The sequence below is a fragment of the Schistocerca americana genome, chromosome 5 (assembly GCF_021461395.2).
Source record: "Schistocerca americana isolate TAMUIC-IGC-003095 chromosome 5, iqSchAmer2.1, whole genome shotgun sequence".
In the NCBI taxonomy this organism is placed as follows: domain Eukaryota; kingdom Metazoa; phylum Arthropoda; class Insecta; order Orthoptera; family Acrididae; genus Schistocerca; species Schistocerca americana.
In genome coordinates, this window is record NC_060123.1 from 219,647,969 (window position 1) to 219,668,837 (window position 20,869).

General features: G+C 43.5%; 1 protein-coding gene across 1 annotated transcript in view; it reads left to right on the forward strand.

Annotated features, from left to right (window-relative positions):
- Window positions 1-20,869, forward strand: part of LOC124615872 (venom dipeptidyl peptidase 4-like) — a 259,563-nt gene that overhangs the window by 111,859 nt on the left and 126,835 nt on the right. The window contains exon 2 of the mRNA XM_047144037.1: window positions 3,883-4,093. Coding sequence (XP_046999993.1) covers window positions 3,883-4,093 — 211 coding nt within the window. The remainder of the gene's footprint in view (window positions 1-3,882; window positions 4,094-20,869) is intronic.

Here is a 20,869-nt window from a genome sequence, read left to right on the forward strand (position 1 = left end):
TTCAAGAGTGCTTGGACAATGGCTACATAGTAGAGCTTCATCACTTGATGTCGTATGGAAAACAATTATCCATAATTACCCGTATACCTCTTTTCATACTTTCTAAAATATTACAGTTCCTTCTTTTGGCTAACCCGTAATAAATTTGCTATTTCTCTATATCAGAATTTGTGAAATTTCTTTTCCTCCAAGTTTCTTTCGAAATAAGCAGAAGAAACATATCTTCGTCTCGTATCGACAAACAACATTCTATTTGCACCTGGGTTATAAGCTGGGAAACCACTGAAAGAGAAATCAAAGATATTTACATCACACGGAGACAACACGAAGTCATGTGCCAGAAATCTTATACTGAAGTGACAAAAGTTATAGGATCCCTCCCAACATCGTGTCGAACCTCCTTTTGCCCTGCTTGCTACAACAACTTGACGTGGAAGCCCCCTGCAGAAACAATTGCGAAAGTGTTGCCGGCGCAGGATTTTGTGCCCGAAGTAACCTATCGATTATGTCCCATAAATGTTCGATGGAATTCATCTCGGGCAATCTGGGTGGCCAAATCATTTGCTCGAATTGTCCAGAATGTTCTTCAGTCTGATCGCGAACATCTGTAGCCCGGTGACAATTCCATCGTTGTTTGGGAACATGAAGTCCACGGACGGCTGCAAATGGTCTCCAAGAAGCCGAACATAACCATTCCGAGTCAATAATCTGTTCAATTGGACCAGAGGACCAAGTCAACTCCATGAAAACACAGCCCACACCAAACCATTCCGAGTCAATAATCGTCCAAGATGCTACTCCAGGGGGTGTAAAATGAATGTGCGCAACGGAAAATAATAAACGCTAAAATGATGATTTGGCCCTATCTGACTACCCCCTGAAGCAGATCTTAGGATCTCTTCATTCTCTTTTTATACATAAATTACAATCTAAACATAAATGTATGATGAAGGCAACTGATACTACTAAATGATAAACGTTGTTGTTCAATATATATTTATTATAGATTAAATTCAACTCTTAAAGTGCAATTGTCTATATTTCCTAACTAAAATTATTAATCAGTTGCCCAACTCTGCCCCATATTATGACTGACAATAATATGAAATGACGGACATCATCTACGTACCAAACAATAGAACGCACTACTTTCAAAGATGATCTACGGTGATGTGGAACCTCAGTGGAAATAAACTGACGTGATCACAGCTGTTTAGCTTTATAGCCCTAATAAGCCGAAGCAATTTTGCGATATCACCGATGTACTGCATCCGCTGCGTCGAAGTGATGGTTCTTGTACTCGTCTGCGACGATGGAAGAACTCCAGCCACAAATAAACTCTTTCAAACACTAGGACGGCAGAAGGCGGTCCTCTGACTAATATACTCTAATACTGTCTTCTCCTCTCTGTGTTCTACAGACGAGAAATGCGAACTCCCAGCCACGAGGACGGAGTTCAGATAACGTCTCAACGTAAGTATAGGCAGCTGAAGTGCTCTTAATTACTGAACGCTGCGTACTCAACGACGACTTCCAACCCGGAGGTGAAGTCCAGAATCGTATAGGTTCGCAACAGAACAGTGCCTAACCGTTCTAACTATAAACTCTCCTGAGAGCAAAGGCAGCAAGTCCGTCTGTACCAACAAAGCTGATATCGAGCGACCGTCACACACGGGCACTCACAACGGAAGACCTCGTCTCTCCACCCCTGGCTTCCCAGCAAGGCTCGGCTCCCCAACCTCGTAATTCCGAAAACGAATCATATTCCCGAAACCGCGGAATATTCTCCCTCTCTACAGATTCTTCCGAACGCCGACCAACCATATTTTCGTCTTTTGTCGTCCAGCGCGGAAAGTTTGCGAGGAAAAATCTATACTCGTGTAATGGTACGCTTCTGAGTAAAAATCCTTGGAAACAACCCAGCCTGCGTGGTTTCCGAGGTGCTGCTTCTTCGTTCCTCTCACCTGCGTCCAAGATTTTCAGCGTTCGGAAGTATTATCCAGTTATCCTTCCGGCCCCTACTACAATGGCAGCCGGCCGTCACCCCATTGTGCTCCAGAGCTCAGGTGCCACGACGTCCGTCTAGCTACTTCCTGTGTTTAAGGAGGACCAACACCTGTGCGGGCCTTCTATCCAGAGCTTGAGTTCTGCTTGCCGTTTCATCTCCACTGGCGTTCCAACCTCTACTAGTATAGGCAATCATTCATTACGCCGTTTTTATAATAAAGACACTCCGTCACCTTTCATACAATAAGCGTTAACAATTATTTACAAGGCCTACGTGACAATGTCAGTCTCCTTTAAATATTCATATATACGATGTACAACCTATCAAATGATATCTAATTGTGGTTGTAGTTCACCGCAAAGTATGTGGATGAGTGCTTGTAAGGTGCGAAATTGTAGCCACCTTACAATCGGTTAAGTTGGACCAGAGGACCCAGTCCATTCCATGAAAACACAGCCCACACCAAACCATTCCGAGTCAATAATCGGTTCAGTTGGACCAGAGGCACCAGTCCATTCCATGTAAATAAAGCTCACACCATTATGGAAGCACCACCAGCCTACACAGCGCCTTGCTGACAACCAGGATCCATGGCTTCGTGGGGTCTCCGCCACACTTGAACCCTACCATCAGCTCTTACGAACTGAAATCAAGACTCGTCTAACCAGGTCACAGTTTCCCACTTGTGTAGAGTCCAACCGAAATTATCACGAGCCCAGGACAAACGTTGCAGGCGATATCCTAATGGATACATTCGTCGTGTGACCCTCTTTGATTTCTGCGGTTTTTTCAAGCAGAACTGCCCATCTGTTAACACTGACAGCTCTATGCTAACGACAGTGCTCTCCGTCGTGAAGACTTCGGCCACTGCGTTGTCCATGGTGAGAGGTAATGCCTGAAATTTGGTATTCGCGGCACACTCTTGACTCTGCGGTTCTCGCAATATTGAATTCCCTAACTATTTCCGAAATGTAATGTCCCATGCTTCTAGCTGCAACTACCATTCCGCGTTCAAAGTCTGCTAATTCCCGTCACGCGGCCATTACATCGTCGGAAAGCTTTTCATATGACTCGCCTGAGTACAAATGACAATTCCGACAACGCACTGCCCTTTCGCACCTTGTGTACGCGATTCTACCGCCATCTGTATGTGTGTAGCTAGCTATCTCATCACTTTTGTTATCTCACTGTACAGTAATGCGAAATTAGGCGTAACATTCGACAGGGAACGTATTGTAAAACCATCAGTATCTCGAAAAATAATCATCAGATTTGAATGAAACTAAGTTAGTTTTACAAAGAAAACTGCAGAGCATTTAAAATGACGAAATAATAAATTTGGATTTAATTGAGCAGATTCAGTGCGTGTCTTTGGTTCAAATGGCTCTGAGCACTATGGGAATTAACATCTATGGTCATCAGTCGCCTAGAACTTAGAACTACTTAAACTTAACTAACCTAAGGACATCACACAACACCCAGTCATCACGAGGCAGAGAAAATACCTGACGCCACCGGGAATCGAACACGGGAACCCGGGCGCGGGAAGCGAGAACGCTACCGCACGACCACGAGCTGCGGACGAGTGCGTGTCTTTCCTAGTACCTCCAAAAACAGTATTATTTCCACAACCACAAACAATGAGTATTAGAGTGAAGTTAAGTAAAAGTATTTACGCAGAAGCAGCTGATGTCCGTGCTGCTATTGAATGGCTGTTGACTACAGATTTACGAAAATTTTAAGCTCAAATGGTAGCTTGTACTTGCCATGAGTTAATAACTGTATCAGATAGCTTGTCCAAACGAATGCCTACTTCGCTGAATACTCGTCCAGTTTCCGTCAGTTATTTGCGACAGCCGCTGCTTGCTCCGCAGGAGATCCTGATGCTGCAGCAGTGGCGCCGCGACTGGCGGACGATCGCACTGGCCGCGGCGGTCGGCGTCGTGGTGCTGGTCATCATCGTCGTCACATCGTCTCTGCTCAGCGGCGCACTCGGCGTTCGCGTCAGGGAGGAGGTCGCCACCATGAAGAACATCTTGTCCGGCTACTACAAAGCAAGGAAATTCAATGGATCCTGGATTTCAGGTATAGTCAAAAATGCCCTTCTTTGCAGTTCAAGATTTCGTTATACACTGGAGCACCAAAGAAACTGATATAGGCACACGTATTCAAATACAGAGATATACCCGCCAGGTTAGCCGAGAGCGCTAATGCGCTGCTTCCTGGACTCGGGTAGGCGCGCCGGCCCCGGATCGAATCCGCCCTGCAGATATACGACGTGGGCCGGTGTGTCGGCCAGCCTGGATGCCTGGATGCCTGGATGTGGTTTTTAGGCGGTTTTCCACATCCCGCAAGGTGAATAGCGGTCTGGTTCCCACATCCCGCCTCAGTTACACGACACGCAGACATTTGTAACACTTCTGCACTATATCATGGTTTACGCTAGACGCAGACATCTGGGGTACACTGATTCCGTCCTGGGGGGTATGGGGTGGCGGCAGGAAGGGCACCTGGCCACCCCTTTAAAACGACCTTGCCAATTCGTTGTAACCACGCCGACCCTGCGACCATTGCGGGACAAAGGTGCAAGTGAAAGAAAGAAAGAAAGATTCAAATACAGATATTTGTAAACAGGCAGAATACGGCGCTGCGGTCGGCAACACGTACATAAGCCAACAAGTATCTGTCGCAGTTGTTAGATCGGGTACTGCTGCTACAGTGGCAGGTTATCAAGATTTAAGTGAGTTTGAACGATGGTTGTAATCGGCGCACGAGCGATGGGAGACAGCATCCACGAGGTAGCGATGAAGTGCGGATTTTCCCGTACAACCATTTCACGATTGTACCGTGAATAACCCGAATCTGGTAAAACATCAAATCTCCGACATCGTTGCGGCCGAAAAAAGATCCTGCAAGAACGGGACCAACGACGACTGAAGAGAATCCTTCAACGTGACAGAAGTGCAACCCTTCCACAAATTGCTGCAGATTTCAATCAGTGCCAGTGTGCGAACGATTCAAGAAACATTTTCGATACGTGCTTTCGGAGCCGAAGGCCCACTCGTGTACCCTTGATGGCTGGACAAAACAAATCTTTACGCCTCGCCTGGGCCTGTCAACATCGATATTGGGCTGCTGATGATTGGAAACATGAGTCTCGTTTCAAATTGTATCGAGCAGATGGACGTGTACGGGTATGGAGATAACCTCACGAATCCATGGACCCTGCATGTCAGCAGGGGGCTGATCAAGCTGGTGGAAGCTCTGTAATGGTGTGGGGCGTGTGCAGTTCGAGTGATGTGGGATCCCTGATACGTCTATATACGACTCTGAAAGGTGACACGTACGTAAGCATCCTGTCTGATCACCTGCATCGATTCATGTCCATCGTGCATTCCGACGGACTTGGGCAATTGGAGCAGGACAATGTGACACCCCACACGTCCAGAATTGCTACAGAGTGGCTCCAGAAACACTCATCTGAGTTTAAACTCTTCCGCTGGCCGCCAAACTCCCCAGACATGGACATTATTGAGCATATCTGGGATGCCTTGCAACACGCTGCTCAGAAGATATCTCCATCTTCTCGTACTCTTACGGATTTATGGACAGCCCTGCAGGATTCGTGGTGTCAAATCCCTCCAGCACTACTTCAGGCATTAGTCGAATGCATGCCACGTTGTGTTGCGGCACTTATACGTTTTCGCGTAGGCCTTACACGATATTAGGCAGGTGTACCAATTTCTTTGGCTCCTCAGCCTATTTCACTAGCTGAAAACCCGGCATTCCACGGGCATTCATTTTGACAATTTTCTCGAAAACAAAAAATTAACTGTTTTTGTAGTGTAATATCCCGGACAATTTTTGTAAGCTGGGCGCAGCAGCTTCGTGTGTAAACGTCTTCGGCAACGCCTCTACATAGCTCTATAGATGGCGATTGTTTTCGCCTACAGCCGTTTATAGTTCTCAGTCGAAAGCTGTCAAAAGCGCTGCCATGTTACAGGGACTGTAGGAGTGTCTTGTTAGTAAAGATAAACGTACTTATTAAAGCTTTGTGCATGATACCGTATTTTTTACGCATCTCAGTGTTCATGACGTCTTATCTTCTGAACTGTGTGTGATACAATGATATAATTTTATAGGTGCATTTAGCGGCGTATGTGGATACTGTCTGCAAACTTTATTGCTCATAGAGTTAGCAATACAGTCGTAATAAATTTAAAAGTGATGCAATTTTTCACGCATCTGATTGCTTATGACGTCATATCTCCATACTTTGGTAGGGTACGTGGTTCTTAATCCCACAGCTATTGTTGCCTCACAGCAAAGGATATGTGTACCAAGTTTGGTGGAAATCGGTTCAGTGGTTTACGAGCACATGTGGAAAACACACACACACACACACACACACACACACACAGGTGCACGCGTATACGTTCATATATTTTTATATGGTTTGATCCCATAGGGAAACAGTTGTGTCCACCGACTGTATTCATTTCGAGTGGTAAAGGGTACAGCAATCTGTCGTAGTGATGTTTCTTACATATCTGGATTTCGGTCACTGTGTGGCTATCTTCAGTGTGGTAGATGTAAGATCAAAAATAGTTCCAACTAGACTATGCGCGTATACAAATGTTTTTAATGTTATAACTTAAATTTACTCCTCTGAAGATGACCGCACAGTGACCGAAATCTAGATATGCAATAAACATCATTGCGACTGACTTCCGAACCATTTAGCGCTTTACTGTCCTGGTACTGCGAACGGCTGAAAGCAAGGGGAAACTACGGCCGTAATTTCTCCCGAGGGCATGCAGCTTTACTGTATGGTTAAATGATAGTGGCGTCCTCTTGGGTAAAATATTCCGGAGGTAAAATAGTCTCCCATTCGGATCTCCGGGCGGGGACTACTCAAGAGGACGTCGTTATCAGGAAAAAGAAAACTGGCGTTCTACGGATGGGAGCGTGGAATGTCAGATCCCTTAACCGGGCAGGTAGGTTAGAAAATTTAAAAAGGGCAATGGATAGGTTAAAGTTAGATATAGTGGGAATTAGCGAAGTTCGGTGGCAGGAGGAACAAGACTTTTGGTCAGGTGAATACAGGGTTATAAACACAAATCAAATAGGGGTAATGCAGGAGTAGGTTTAATAATGAATAAAAAAATAGGACTGCGGGTTAGCTACTACAAACAGCACAGTGAAGGGATTATTGTGGCCAAGATAGACACGAAGCCCACGCCTACTACAGTAGTACAAGTTTATATGCCAACTAGCTCTGCAGATGAAGAAGAAATTGAAGAAATGTGTGACGAGATAAAAGAAATTATTCAGGTAGTGAAGGGAGACGAAAATTTAATAGTCATGGGTGACTGGAATTCGCGAATAGGAAAAGTGAGAGAAGGAAACATAATAGGTGAATATGGATTGGGGCTAAGAAATGAAAGAGGAAGCCGCCTGGTAGAGTTTTGTACAGAGCATAACTTAATCATAGCTAACACTTGGTTCAAGAATCATGAAAGAAGGTTGTATACATGGAAGAATCCTGGAGATACTAGAAGGTATCAGATAGATTATATAATGGTAAGACAGAGATTTAGGAACCAGGTTTTAAATTGTAAGACATTTCCAGGGGCAGATGTGGACTCTGACTACAATCTATTGGTTATGAACTGTAGATTAAAACTGAAGAAACTGCAAACAGGTGGGAATTTAACGAGATGGGACCTGGATAAACTGAAAGAACCAGAGATTGTACAGAGTTTCAGGGAGAGCATAAGGGAACAATTGACAGGAATGGGGGAAAGAAGTACAGTAGAAGATGAATGGGTAGCTCTGAGGGATGAAGTAGTGAAGGCAGCAGAGGATCAAGTAGGTAAAAAGACGAGGGCTAGTAGAACTCCTTGGGTAACAGAAGAAATATTGAACTTAACTGACGAAAGGAGAAAATATAAAAATTCAGTAAATGAAGCAGGCAAGAAGGAATACAGACGTCTCAAAAATGTGATCGACAGGAAGTGCAAAATGGCTAAGCAGGGATGGCTAGAGGACACATGTAAGGATGTAGAGGCTTATCTCACTAGGGGTAAGATAGATACTGCCTACAGGAAAATTAAAGAGACCTTTGGAGAGAAGAGAACCACTTGTATGAATATCAAGAGCTCAGATGGCAACCCAGTTCTAAGCAAAGAAGGGAGAGCAGAAAGGTGGAAGGAGTATATAGAGGGTCTATACAAGGGCGACGTACTTGAGGACAATATTGTGGAAACAGAAGAGAATGTAGATGAAGACGAAATGGGAGATAGGATACTGCGTGAAGAGTTTGACAGAGCACTGAAAGACCTGAGTCGAAACAAGGCCCCGGGAGTAGACAACATTCCATTAGAACTACTAATGGCCTTGGGAGAGCCAGTCCTGACAAAACTCTACCATCTGGTGAGCAAGATGTATGAGACAGGCGAAATACCCTCAGACTTCAAGAAGAATATAATAATTCCAATCCCAAAGAAAGCAGATGTTGACAGATGTGAAAATTACCGAACTATCAGTTTAATAACTCACAGCTGCAAAATACTAACGCGAATTCTTTACAGACGAATGGAAAAACTGGTAGAAGCCGACCTCGGGGAAGATCAGTTTGGATTCCGTAGAAATATTGGAACACGTGAGGCAATACTGACCTTACGACTTATCTTAGAAGAAAGATTAAGGAAAGGCAAACCTACGTTTCTAGCATTTGTAGACTTAGAAAAAGTTTTTGACAATGTTGACTGGAATACTCTCTTTCAAATTCTAAAGATGGCACGGGTAAAATACAGGGAGCGAAAGGCGATTTACAATTTGTACAGAAACCAGATGGCTGTTATAAGAGTCGAGGGGCACGAAAGGAAAGCAGTGGTTGGGAAGAGAGTGAGACACGGTTGTAGCCTCTCCCCGATGTTATTCAATCTGTATATTGAGCAAGCAGTAAAGGAAACAAAAGAAAAGTTCGGAGTAGGTATTAAAATCCATGGAGAAGAAATAAAAACTTTGAGGTTCGCCGATGACATTGTAATTCTGTCAGAGACAGCAAAGGATTTGGAAGAGCAGTTGAACGGAATGGACAGAGGGTTGAAAGGAGGATATAAGATGAACGTCAACATAAGCAAAACGAGGATAATGGAATGAAGTCGAATTAAGTCGGGTGATGCTGAGGGAATTAGATTAGAAAATGAGGCACTTAAAGTAGTAAAGGAGTTTTGCTATTTGGGGAGCAAAATAACTGATGATGGTCAAAGTAGAGAGGATATAAAATGTAGACTGGCAATGGCAAGGAAAGCGTTTCTGAAGAAGAGAAATTTGTTAACATCAAGTATTGATTTAAGTGTCAGGAAGTCGTTTCTGAGAGTATTTGTATGGAGTGTAGCCATGTATGGAAGTGAAACATGGACGATAAATAGTTTGGACAAGAAGAGAATAGAAGCTTTCGAAATGTGGTGCTACAGAAGAATGCTGAAGATTAGATGGGTAGACCACATAACTAATGATGAAGTATTGAATAGAATTGGGGAGAAGAGAAGTATGTGGCACAACTTGACGAAAGGAAGGGACCGGTTGGTAGGACATGTTCTGAGGCATCAAGGGATCACAAATTTAGCATTGGAGGGCAGCGTGGAGGGTAAAAATCGTAGAGGGAGACCAAGAGTTGAATACACTAAGCAGATTCAGAAGGATGTGGGTTGCAGTAAGTACTGGGAGATGAAGAAGCTTGCACAGGATAGGGTAGCATGGAGAGCTGCATCAAACCAGTCTCAGGAATGAAGACCACAACAACACATAGTAATATGTATGGATTCCTGTGTTTGTTGTAGTCTTCAGTCAGAAGATCGATCTGGTAGAACTGTCCACACTATTCCTGTCTCATGCAAGCCTCTTCACTCTGCATGACTATCCTACATCCATTTGAACCTGCTTACTGTATTCAAGTCTTGGTCTCTTTCTACAATTTTTACCATTCACCCTTCCTTCCATTGCCGAATTGATAAGCCCTCGGTGACTGATAATGTATCCTGTCAACCGGGCCCTTATTTTAGTTACGTTACCACGTAAATTTCTTTTCTCTTCAGTCTGATTCAGTGTCTCTTCATAAGTTACCCGATCAAGCAATGTAATCTTCAACATTCTCATGTAGCACCACATTTTAAAAGCTTCTGTTGTAGCGCTATCGGTGCATGCCCGATCTGTGTAATGTTCACCCGGCTATGGTGCAGAGATAAGAAAAACCAAACGGTTAAACCCAACCACTTGTATTTTAGTTCTGAACAACCGGTATTTTTCGGCATTGGGTGCCATAGCAGCCGTGCTAAAATTTTTCGTTTTTAAATAAACCTTTTTTTTAATAGAGTAATTATTATTCGAAAAATTGCATTAGTTTGAAATATTGCGGTGTTATAGAACATGGGAAAAGAGCTCAGTCCCATTTTAATAACAATATCGACGGAAACGAGCAAAAATACATGGCATAAGAATTGGTACAGCATTGCTGAGACAGTAATGTTCCTGTTGCCGTGTGTCATGGCTTAAGGTACGCCTGTACGTGCAGTGTGCAAGACCTGGTACCACCTGCTCTGTACGGTAGTTTCTCACTGTCGTCGCTGGGTATATTTTTAAGAAGTGATGCAAATATTTTTAAGAAGTGATGCAGCAATGAAGATCAATGCTTCACTTGCTTTAAAAGGTTAAACATGTCTGCCATTTCTGTAGAATAATAAAAGTGGAAAGAAATTATGGTAACAATTATAATTTAAAACTTTTAGAACAATTCATTCATAGTACAGGGTACAAATAAAATACGAAATAGCTGATCTGCTGTCTGTGCCTACATAACACTCCTTCATCTGCTTGTAGCCAAAACGAACAAATTAACCGAAAAATGGAGTTCATCAACGTCAGTTTTCACTCTATAGCACTGACTATTCGTAATGCCCAAATAGCAGCATGATCCTCAAAAAATGGCTCTAAGCACTATGGGACTTAACATCTGAAATCATCAGTCCTCTAGACTTAGAACTACCTAAATCTAACTAACATTAGGACGTCATAAACGTCCATGCCCGAGGCAGGATTCGAACCTGCGACCGTAGCAGCAGCGCGGTTCCGGACTGAAGGTTCTAGAAGCGCTCGGCCACAGCGGCCGCAGCATGATCTTCCATTAGAATAAGATTTTTGAGCAGAGTTTCAAAAAATTAGAATCAACAGGAAAATACTAATGATTTCTTGTAGTATTCGAGAAAAGCATTGGACGGTAGACAGGCAAAGTTTTCTTTTATTTGCCTATTTAATGTAATATTTTGAATCTCTGTATATTGGAACAGAGATAGTCACAATTTTTCAATCTTCGTTCGATTTCTACGTTCATCACACGAAATAATAGCAACAAAAACCGAAAATTGGTTATTTCAGAAACCGGTTATTTTGAGAGAATTTAACAGTCAGGATAAACCGGCGTGGAAAGAAACCGAAATAATAATAAAAAAAAAAACCGTTGTTTCAGAGATAACCGCCATCCTTAATGGTGGGTGAGAGAGAGGGATTAAAATTCGTACGGTATGGCGGAAATTGTGAATATGGTCGACATTTAACTCGTCTAAGACTCAGCTGGCTGCGCGACGTGCACGGTAGGACGTCATAAACGTCCATGCCCGAGGCAGGATTCGAACCTGCGACCGTAGCAGCAGCGCGGTTCCGGACTGAAGGTTCTAGAAGCGCTCGGTCACAGCGGCCGCAGCATGATCCTCCATTAGAATAAGATTTTTGAGCAGAGTTTCAGGTCTCACACGGATGCGCAGAGGCAGCCAAGTTTCAGCGTTCGCAGCCTCGAAGTGCTTTCTCTGAGCTTCCTAGTCAATTGGGGCGTGGCTTAGCCACGTGGGAGAGGCCAAGCGCTGGCGAGTGGTGATAGCGAGGGTGACAGAATAACTTGGATGGCGAGTGAGTGCCACTCACGCGGTTTGGAAAGGTGAATGCAGTGCTCTAACTGCAGTCCGCTTCTAGTCTGAACTATTTATCGTCCAAGTTTCACGTCTATACAAGGTTATACGGGGGTCACTCCAAAAGAAATGCACACTATTTTTGTAAAAATACAGTTTTCATTCTGCATGTGTGAAAGTTTTACAGTGTGTAGATACATCCTTCCCGCTTGTTTTCAAACTTAGTTCAACCTGTTCCCGTGAGTGGTGCCGTCACAGCACGTCTTCAAGATGGCTGCTACACTTGACGTTCGTCAGAAGCAACGTGAAGTCATAGAATTCATGTGTTGTAAAAACGAGACAGTGTGAAACATCCACAAGAGGTTGAAAAAGATGTATGGAGATGGTGCTGTCGATCGCAGTACAGTTAGTCGGTGGGCATGCAGGTACGTCATGAAAGCGGGCACGGCAATACGGCAATATTGAGGATTGTCCTTGCAGCGGCAGGCCTCGTACTGCACACACTCCAGACAATCTGCAGAGAGTTAACGAATTGGTGACTGCTGACAGGCGCTTCACAGTGAACGAATTGTCACGCTACGTTGGGATAGGGGAAGGAAGTGTTTGCAGAATACTGAAACTGTTGGCGTTAAAAAAGGTTTGTGCCAGGTGAGTTCCCAGGATTTTGACAGTAGCTCACAAAGAAACAAGAAAAACGGAATGCAGCGAACTTTTGGAACAGTACGAGAATGGTGAAGATGTATTTCTTGGAAGGATTGTGACAGGTGGTAAAACATGGCTCCATCATTTTTCACCAGAGACAAAGAGGCAATCAATGGATTGGCATCATGAAAATTCACCAAAGAGAAAAAAAATCAAAACCACACCTTCTGCTGGAAAAGTTATGTCTACGGTGTTTTTTCGATTCCGAAGGACTCTTGCTTGTGGGCACCATGCCAAGTGGAACCACCATAAATTCTGGTGCATATGTGACGACACTGAAGAAACTTCAAGCTCGACTGAGTCGTGTTCGACCACATCGGCAAAAGCAGGATGTTTTTCTGTTGCACGACAATGCACGACCACATGTCAGTCAAAAAGCCATGGAAGTGATCACAAAACTCGGAAAGATAACACTGAAATACCCGCCTTACCGTCCTGACCTGGCTCCATGTGACTATCATCTCTTTGGGAAACTGAAAGACTCTCTTCGTGGAACAAGGTTTGAAGATGATGACTCCCTTGTGCTCGCTGCCAAACAGTGGCTCCAACAGGTTGGTTCAGAATTTTACCGTGCGGGCGTACAGGCGTAAGATACTTGAGAGGGATGGAAATTATATGGAGAAATTAAAATATTGTTTCTAAAGGTTGTATCTACACAGTGTAAAACTTTCAAACATATAGAATAAAAGATGGATTTTAAAAAAATAGTGTGCATTTCTTTTGGAGTGACCCTCGTAATTCAGACAAACACCAGCAGAAAAGACTACCAAACACTTAAATCTTTATTCGTTACTACCAAAGACCTCTTTTCCATAAATGCTTGTCTTGCCATGCCGGCCGCCATATCTCTTTTATGTCTGCCATCGTCCGTTGTTTCGCTACCCAAATAGCCAAACTCATCGACTATTTTTAGTGCCTCATTTCCTAATCTAATTTCGTCATCATCTCCTAATTTAATTCATCTATATTCCATCACACTTGTTTTGATTTTGATGATATTCATCTTGTAACCTATTTTCAATACATTATCCATTTCATTCAACTGATCTCCCATTCCATTTACTCCCTTTCCTAACATCTCCTGGGTCGCAGAATAAAGTGAGGGAGAGGCTGCAACCCTGTCTCATTCCTTTCTCTTTCAATTGTCCCTCGACTTTTTTAACTTCAGTTTCATTTCTGTGTAAGTTGTAGATAATCTTTCACTCTCTGTATTTTATCTCTCTGCCTCCATAAATTACAAGAGTGTATTCCAGTTAACATCGTCAAAAGCTTTCCCTAAATATACTAATGTTTGCATTTATTCGGTCTGTCTTCAAAGATAAGTTGCTGGGTTAGCATTGCTTCACATGTTCCCACATTCCTTAGCAACCCAAACGGATCTTCCTCAAACTTAGCTTCTACCAGTCATTCCAGACTTCTGTAAATAATTTGAGTCAGCATTTTGTAGCAATAACTAAACTGATAGTTTGTATAATTCACACCTGTCAGTACCGGCCTTTATTATAATAGGAATTATTAAATTTTTCTTGATGTGGGACGGTATTTCACCTGTCTCAAAAATCTTTCGTACCACGTGGTCGTCTACTCGAGCCTGTCAAATGAGTCTGTCTCGTTAGACATCCGTTGCCTGTTTCACTTTGGTGCAGCACTCCATTACTGAGACTTTTCTGCTATTCTTGGCAGGTTCCATGAAATTTTAGTCGAACTGCCACGATATTTTGATGGTTCAAATGGCCCTGAGCACTATGGGACTTAACATCTATGGTCATCAGTCCCCTAGAACTTAGAACTACTTAAACCTAACTAACCTAAGGACATCACACGACACCCAGTCATCACGAGGCAGAGAAAATCCCTGACCCCGCCGGGAATCGAACCCGGGAACCCGGGCGCGGGAAGCGAGGACGCTACCGCACGACCACGAGCTGCGGACACACGATATTTTGACACGAAGTCTTCTGGCCACCTTCAGGTGTATATCGTCAAAAGTATACTAAGTTCCACTATTTAAGACTCCGCTGTTGCATGTAGTGTCTAGCCTTCTCAAATGTCGCTGTACAAGTATTACTTGAGTGCACGCTCTTCTACTGTGAACGTATGCGTTGATCCAAGGATTCTCTGAGGCTGAAGCTCACATTAACAATATCAGATCAGTAGTATATCTACAGGGCCTTTGATCTTTGCGATGCAATCATCGATGATGTCGCAAGCCAGGTCTTCCTTATCAACGATGTCCTCATCATCATGTGATAAGCCAGACACCGTTTCCCCCTCTCAACTCTCTCTTGCCAATCGAAGTCCAAAATGGCGGAAATAACCCAGGTGTACTAATGCGAAATGAAAACGAAATTAAAGAAGTCTATGGTGTGGAACTATCCGGTTGTGGTTTTTAAGCCCAGTCCTTCCCCTCCCCCACTCTGAGCACTATGAGACTTAACATCTGAGGTCATCAGTCCCCGAGAACATAGAACTACTTAAAACTAACTGACCTAAGGACATCACACACATCCGTGCCCAAGGCAGGATTCGAACCTGCGACCGTAGAGTTCGCGCGGTTCCAGACAAGCGCCTACAACCGCTCGGCCACACTGGCTGGCCCAGTTCCAGCCAGTTCCACTAGTCGTAATCGACGAAGCCTAGGTATGGCATTCATGATTTAAATAATTATAATCACGCGTATTTTAAATAAATCACAAAATTGTATTTTAGTAGAAATGTAGCCCCAGAACAGGTATTTTTCCTTGTCTTCAAAAGTATCCGAATAACCTGAATATTCCACTACGATCAAAAGTATCCAAACGATTTGAATTCTTTGTTAAAAATTAAATCGAAAGTACGACAGCAAAACAAACACACACACGCACTTAAGAAAAAACGTAACCTTCACCTGTACCGCGTGAAATGGCCCAAAGTTAAAAATCGTCCCAACTAACTTTTCATTCTTTATTTTAAAAACAATGTTCATGCATCAGGAAATTTTATTGGAAACTGTATGGAATTGTTAGGGAATATGAGAACATGTAGAAAACATACTCTATCATAAATAGTGAAAAAGCAATTGTTGCGTATGTAATGTAACTAACAAATTAGAAATATGTGGTAGCCAAAGATGAGTTTTGCTTTACATGCTATTCTACAAAATTTCAAAATGCAAAATAAAATAATTGATGCCTTATGCTCGAGTTTCTTGTTGCGACCAACAAACGGCAACGACGGTGGTGCACATTTTATTGTCCTGTCCGCTTTTAGCTGTGCTCAGGCAGACATTTGCGCTGCCTGATACGCTCCCTGCCCTTTTAAGTGATGACCCTGCTATGGCAGGCTTGGTTTTGCGTTTTATTCGGGCAGGGGGTTTTACCATTTAATCTGAGTGTTGGTTATGTTATTTTGTTGATTCTGGCCTTTGGCTACGATTTTAGTCTGAGTTTTTAATGTGTCTCTCGGTGGTTGGCTTTTCCTTTTATCTCTATGGTCGGCCAACCACTGTCACACTCTGTGTGCTTTTCATTCCTTTTATCTGATCTCTGTCTGAGTCTTTCTTGTCCTGTGTCGTCTGCCGTCTTTTCTGTTGTTCGTTTTTTATTCCCTGTGAGTGTTTTTAGTTTTTGGAAAAAGGGACCGATGACCGTAGCAGTCTGGTCCTTTTAATCCCACAAACCAACCTGCCTTTAATACTTTGATCTGCCCACCACACTTGGTGTTCTGGCATCGGAGACTCAGATTGTTCTGTGATGGATGTCAAGTGTCATAATGTTAATGGTCAGCTTACAGGGTGGAGAACGATGGTCAGTGGAGAGTGATGGGGAACGTACGTAATTTTCTGATATGTGAATACATGTGAGATGAAATTTAATGATGAGACAGTACAATAGATGAGGTAAATGGTTCAAATGGCTCTGAGCACCATGGGACTTAACTTCTGAGGGCACCAGTCCCCTAGAACTTAGAACTGCTTAGACCTAACTAACATAAGAACATCATACAAATCCATGCCCGAGGCAGGATTCGAACCTGCGACCGCAGCGGTACCGCGGTTCCAGACTGTAGCGCCTAGAACCCCTCGGCCACTCCGGCCGGCTAGTAGATGAGGTAGATTATGGCGAGTTTAAAGAGGGGGTGATACATACAGGGTGACAATTATTGAACTATATGAAATAAAATCGTCATAACTTCTGAATGGTTTGCGTTAGGAAGTTCAAACTGCTTGGTTGGAGGCGGAGCATGCTGGGAATTAGTATGCGCTGTATGGTTTCGTTTAGCGACGAAGCCTACTTTCATTTGGATGGGTTCGTCAAAAAGCAATATGGGCGCATTTGGGGGACTGCGAATCCGCATTCCCTAAGCGAGAAGTCTCTTCACCCTCGACGGATGTGCGATGTCCAGTCACAGAATAATCGGTACGATATTCCTTGATGGCACCGTGACTACCGAATGGAACGTGAAGGTTTTGGAAGATGATTTCATCCCCATTATCCAAAGTGACGCTGATTTCGTCAAGATGCGGTTCATTCAAGACACCATCGAAGCAGGAGAGTGTTTGATATCCTGGAGTAGCACTTTGGGCACCGCATTCTGGCTCTGGGATTCCCAGAGGCCACTGGCATGGGTCTCGATTGGCCGCAATATTCTCCAGATCTAAACACATGCGACTCCTTTTTGTTGGGCCATATTAAAGACAATGTGTACAGCAATAACCCAAAACCACTGCTGAGCTGCAAACAGCCATTCAGGAGGTCATCGACAGTGTCTTTGTTCTGACATTTCAGCGAGTCATGCAAAATTTCGCTATTCGTCTGCGCCATATCATCGCCAATGATGGCAAGCACAAAAAACATGGCATTATCTAAATCCGAGTATCTGTAGGGACGTTTACGTGTTGAATAAAGTGTGTGCACGCCATAATTTGTGACAAATAAACTTGTTTTTCACATAGTTGTATAATTATCGCCCTTTATGTGCATATAGTAAACGCCTTCCCTTGAAAATTTTTCTGCTTCATACCACCTCTGTGTTACCACAGATGACGTGTCATTGATGTCATTTGTACTAAGGCTGCAGTACGCGCGAGGTGCCTATTTGCTTGCACCGCCCTGGGTGGAATGCATAAGTTGTAATTAATGTTGACCAACCTGCAGTCTTCTAAAGTTGTCGTCCCCTGCGCAGTATGTAGTGAATCCTTATCTTGGGGCTGTAATAAACTCTTAGCGAGGACTTGATATTTTAGAAATAATTTAATTTCCAATTAGTCTATTTATACAGGATTCCACTCGCCTTTTATTAGCGTAATACGAGAAACTGCACAATTATACCCCACTTTATGAGTCACAAATAATCTCCACTCTTCATACTTTCATCAAAACAAAACAATGAACCGCGTATCTGCGTAATTACTATCAGATTGTTCTCACTTACATATCCACATAACCACACATTGTTACAGTTGGAGTCACGAACGATTGTGGTCGAGTTTCGGCTTGAAACTTCCTGGCACATTAAAACTGTGTGCCGGACAGAGACTCGAACTCGGGACCTTTGCCTTTCGCGGGCAAATGCTCTGCCATCTGAGCTACCCAAGCACGACTAACGCCCCGTCCTCACAGCTTTAATTTCGACAGCACCTCGTCTCCTACCTTCCAAAGCTGTGAGGACGGGGCGTGAGTCGGGCTTGGGTAGCTCAGATGGTAGAGCACATGCCCGCGAAAGGCAAAGGTCCCGAGTTCGAGTCTCGGTCCGGCATACAGTTTTAATCTGCCAGGAAGTTTCATATCAGCGCACACTCCGCTGTAGAGTGAAAATTTCATTCGAGTTTAGGCTTGTTCTGCGCACCTACGTCACGCGCACTGCGATAGCCAATGAGTGTTCAGCAGTATCGTGGGCGCTCTGCTCTGAAAGCTGTAGCTAATGCGACCATTAAACGTGATCGTAGCTAGTTATTAGTGAATTTCTGTGTCATTTGTTGCGAGTTGTCATCGCTGATGTTGGTGGTAAGTGATAAAAGCAAGCGAGAAATATAATTTGCAGGATATACGTTTCCTTCAAGCGGAAAGCAGGCACATGCGCATACCGCAACTGTCGTTTGGAAACGTCAACAATGCCATTCCCGTCCGTGCCTCGACGTGCGCGATCGGCCATCGTTCGTGGATCGAACTACAATGAAATCTTAACCTGATGCAGAGGGCGGCAGACAACATGTCCGTCCTCCAAGACTGCTAGTCCATCTCTCACATTTATCTCATGCATTGCTAACAAAGTCTTAATTTATGCCAACCGCGGCAGGAAACATGTCTGTGTTCCAGGATTGCCGAACCATCTCTGATCTTACAGCCGAACCACTTTGCCCGCTATCCAAGTTAGGCGCATTATAAAAATCAGCTAAGTGCTTCGTCTGCCTTTTCGTTTAGCAATTGTTTCTTCTTCTGCTGCTTTAAAATGAAATGCAAGTGAATACGCTGTTTAGTTTTTCTAATATTAATAACTGAAGATTATCATTTTGGCGCGCAGCTACCCTACGCAACAGCCAATCGCGGAGAAAGGCCGCAATTTAAGCGATCTTTCTCACGATACCCGTACCGATCAAACCATCTGTCATCGGTACCTCGCACCACATTACATCTTCCCACTGCTGCCTTCCCAACACCTTCTGACCACAATTACCCTGCATACTACAGGGTAGAAAATGAGGGTCAGTTAAGAATAATGGTCAGTGGAGATTGTATATATTAACTAGCGAATCCAGCAGTGCTTCGCAATTGTTAAATATGTATGGGAATAGGATATACGTCCGTATCTCCTTCTCCCCCCTGTCTCTATCCCTGTCCTCTTCCCCTGTCCCTTTGCCCATCTCCTTCTCAACCCTCCCCCCCCCCCCTCCTCCGGTGCACCTCTATCTTCGTTCACCACCTCCCCCCCCCCACTCCCTGTACACCTCTCATCCCACACTCCCTCTATCCATCTCCTCGTCCCTCATCTCTCCGTCCATATGCTCCTTCCCCTTCTTTATAACCATTTCCTCCCCCCCCCCTTCTCTATCCTTTTTCTCCTCCCCGCTCTCACTGACCTTATTTATTGTTATTGCTAATGGAACCTTGATTGGGAATGAAACTCAAAATGAATGAGTAAATCGGTTTGAATCATTATTATACTGGGTATGAGAGATATCTTTCCAACTGCCAAATCTGTGAGGACAATAGTTTTAATGACAGTGTTTCGCATGGGTTTAACATACGAACAGGCAGGATTACAAAGTTAACCATAAAGCCAACATTCATATTTTCTGTTGAAAACAACTTGTAACCTTCCCATATAAAATAATAAAAATGAATTTTTTTGTTAATATCTTAACTCATGAAAACTGATAAATTTTGACGTAAGCAGCGCTACGTCATGGCCCTGTGAAATCAGTTTAATCAAACTGAAAAATTCTTGCCTCATTATGGTGTCGCCGAATACGCTGTCCATATATCTGCTCGTGAATGGCACAGCTTAGTGCAATGCTGGTCTATCTACTAATACTGGACAACATTTGTCTGAGATCTGAATCATTAGAAAAACTGACTTTGCTTATTGACACAGCTGGTCGTGTGGTTACTAAAGAACACATGACTACGATCTGAGAAAATTTCTGCAATCTTTAAATTTAAATAAATGACTGGATCGGGACTGGTAATGGCTTAAGGAAATTATTCCTCCCTTTTTTGTTGACTGGAAAATTATATTCTGAAAATCTCTTACATTATTGATAAAGATGTGCAATCCATTATACGAGAAATTGAATATTACAAATCTGGTTCAACTGGTGTTGACGAATCACAAAAAGATTGAAACAAATTCATGTTAACATCTCAGACACGTGACTTAACTACGCGCATGCGAATAAAAATAATAAAATTTACCTTACAATACAGGGCTATGAACTGCGCTGGGTAATTTCCAAGAATGATTGCCTATGTAAGTCGCGTGGTCCAAAAGAGGAATATCGAACGAGCGATCCTAAATCGATTACGCGACTCTGGTGGCAGGCGTTATGAGTACGTTTACGGTGGTCACTACAGCAATGACAAAAGAAGGCCCTTACAAAAATACTTGTAATTACAAAGAATACAACTGCCCTGTAGCAGCGAGCGACTGCAACAACTGCCGAGACTGCTCTGACCTGCGACTCTACTGCAGCAAAGATATTTTCTGTCGCAGG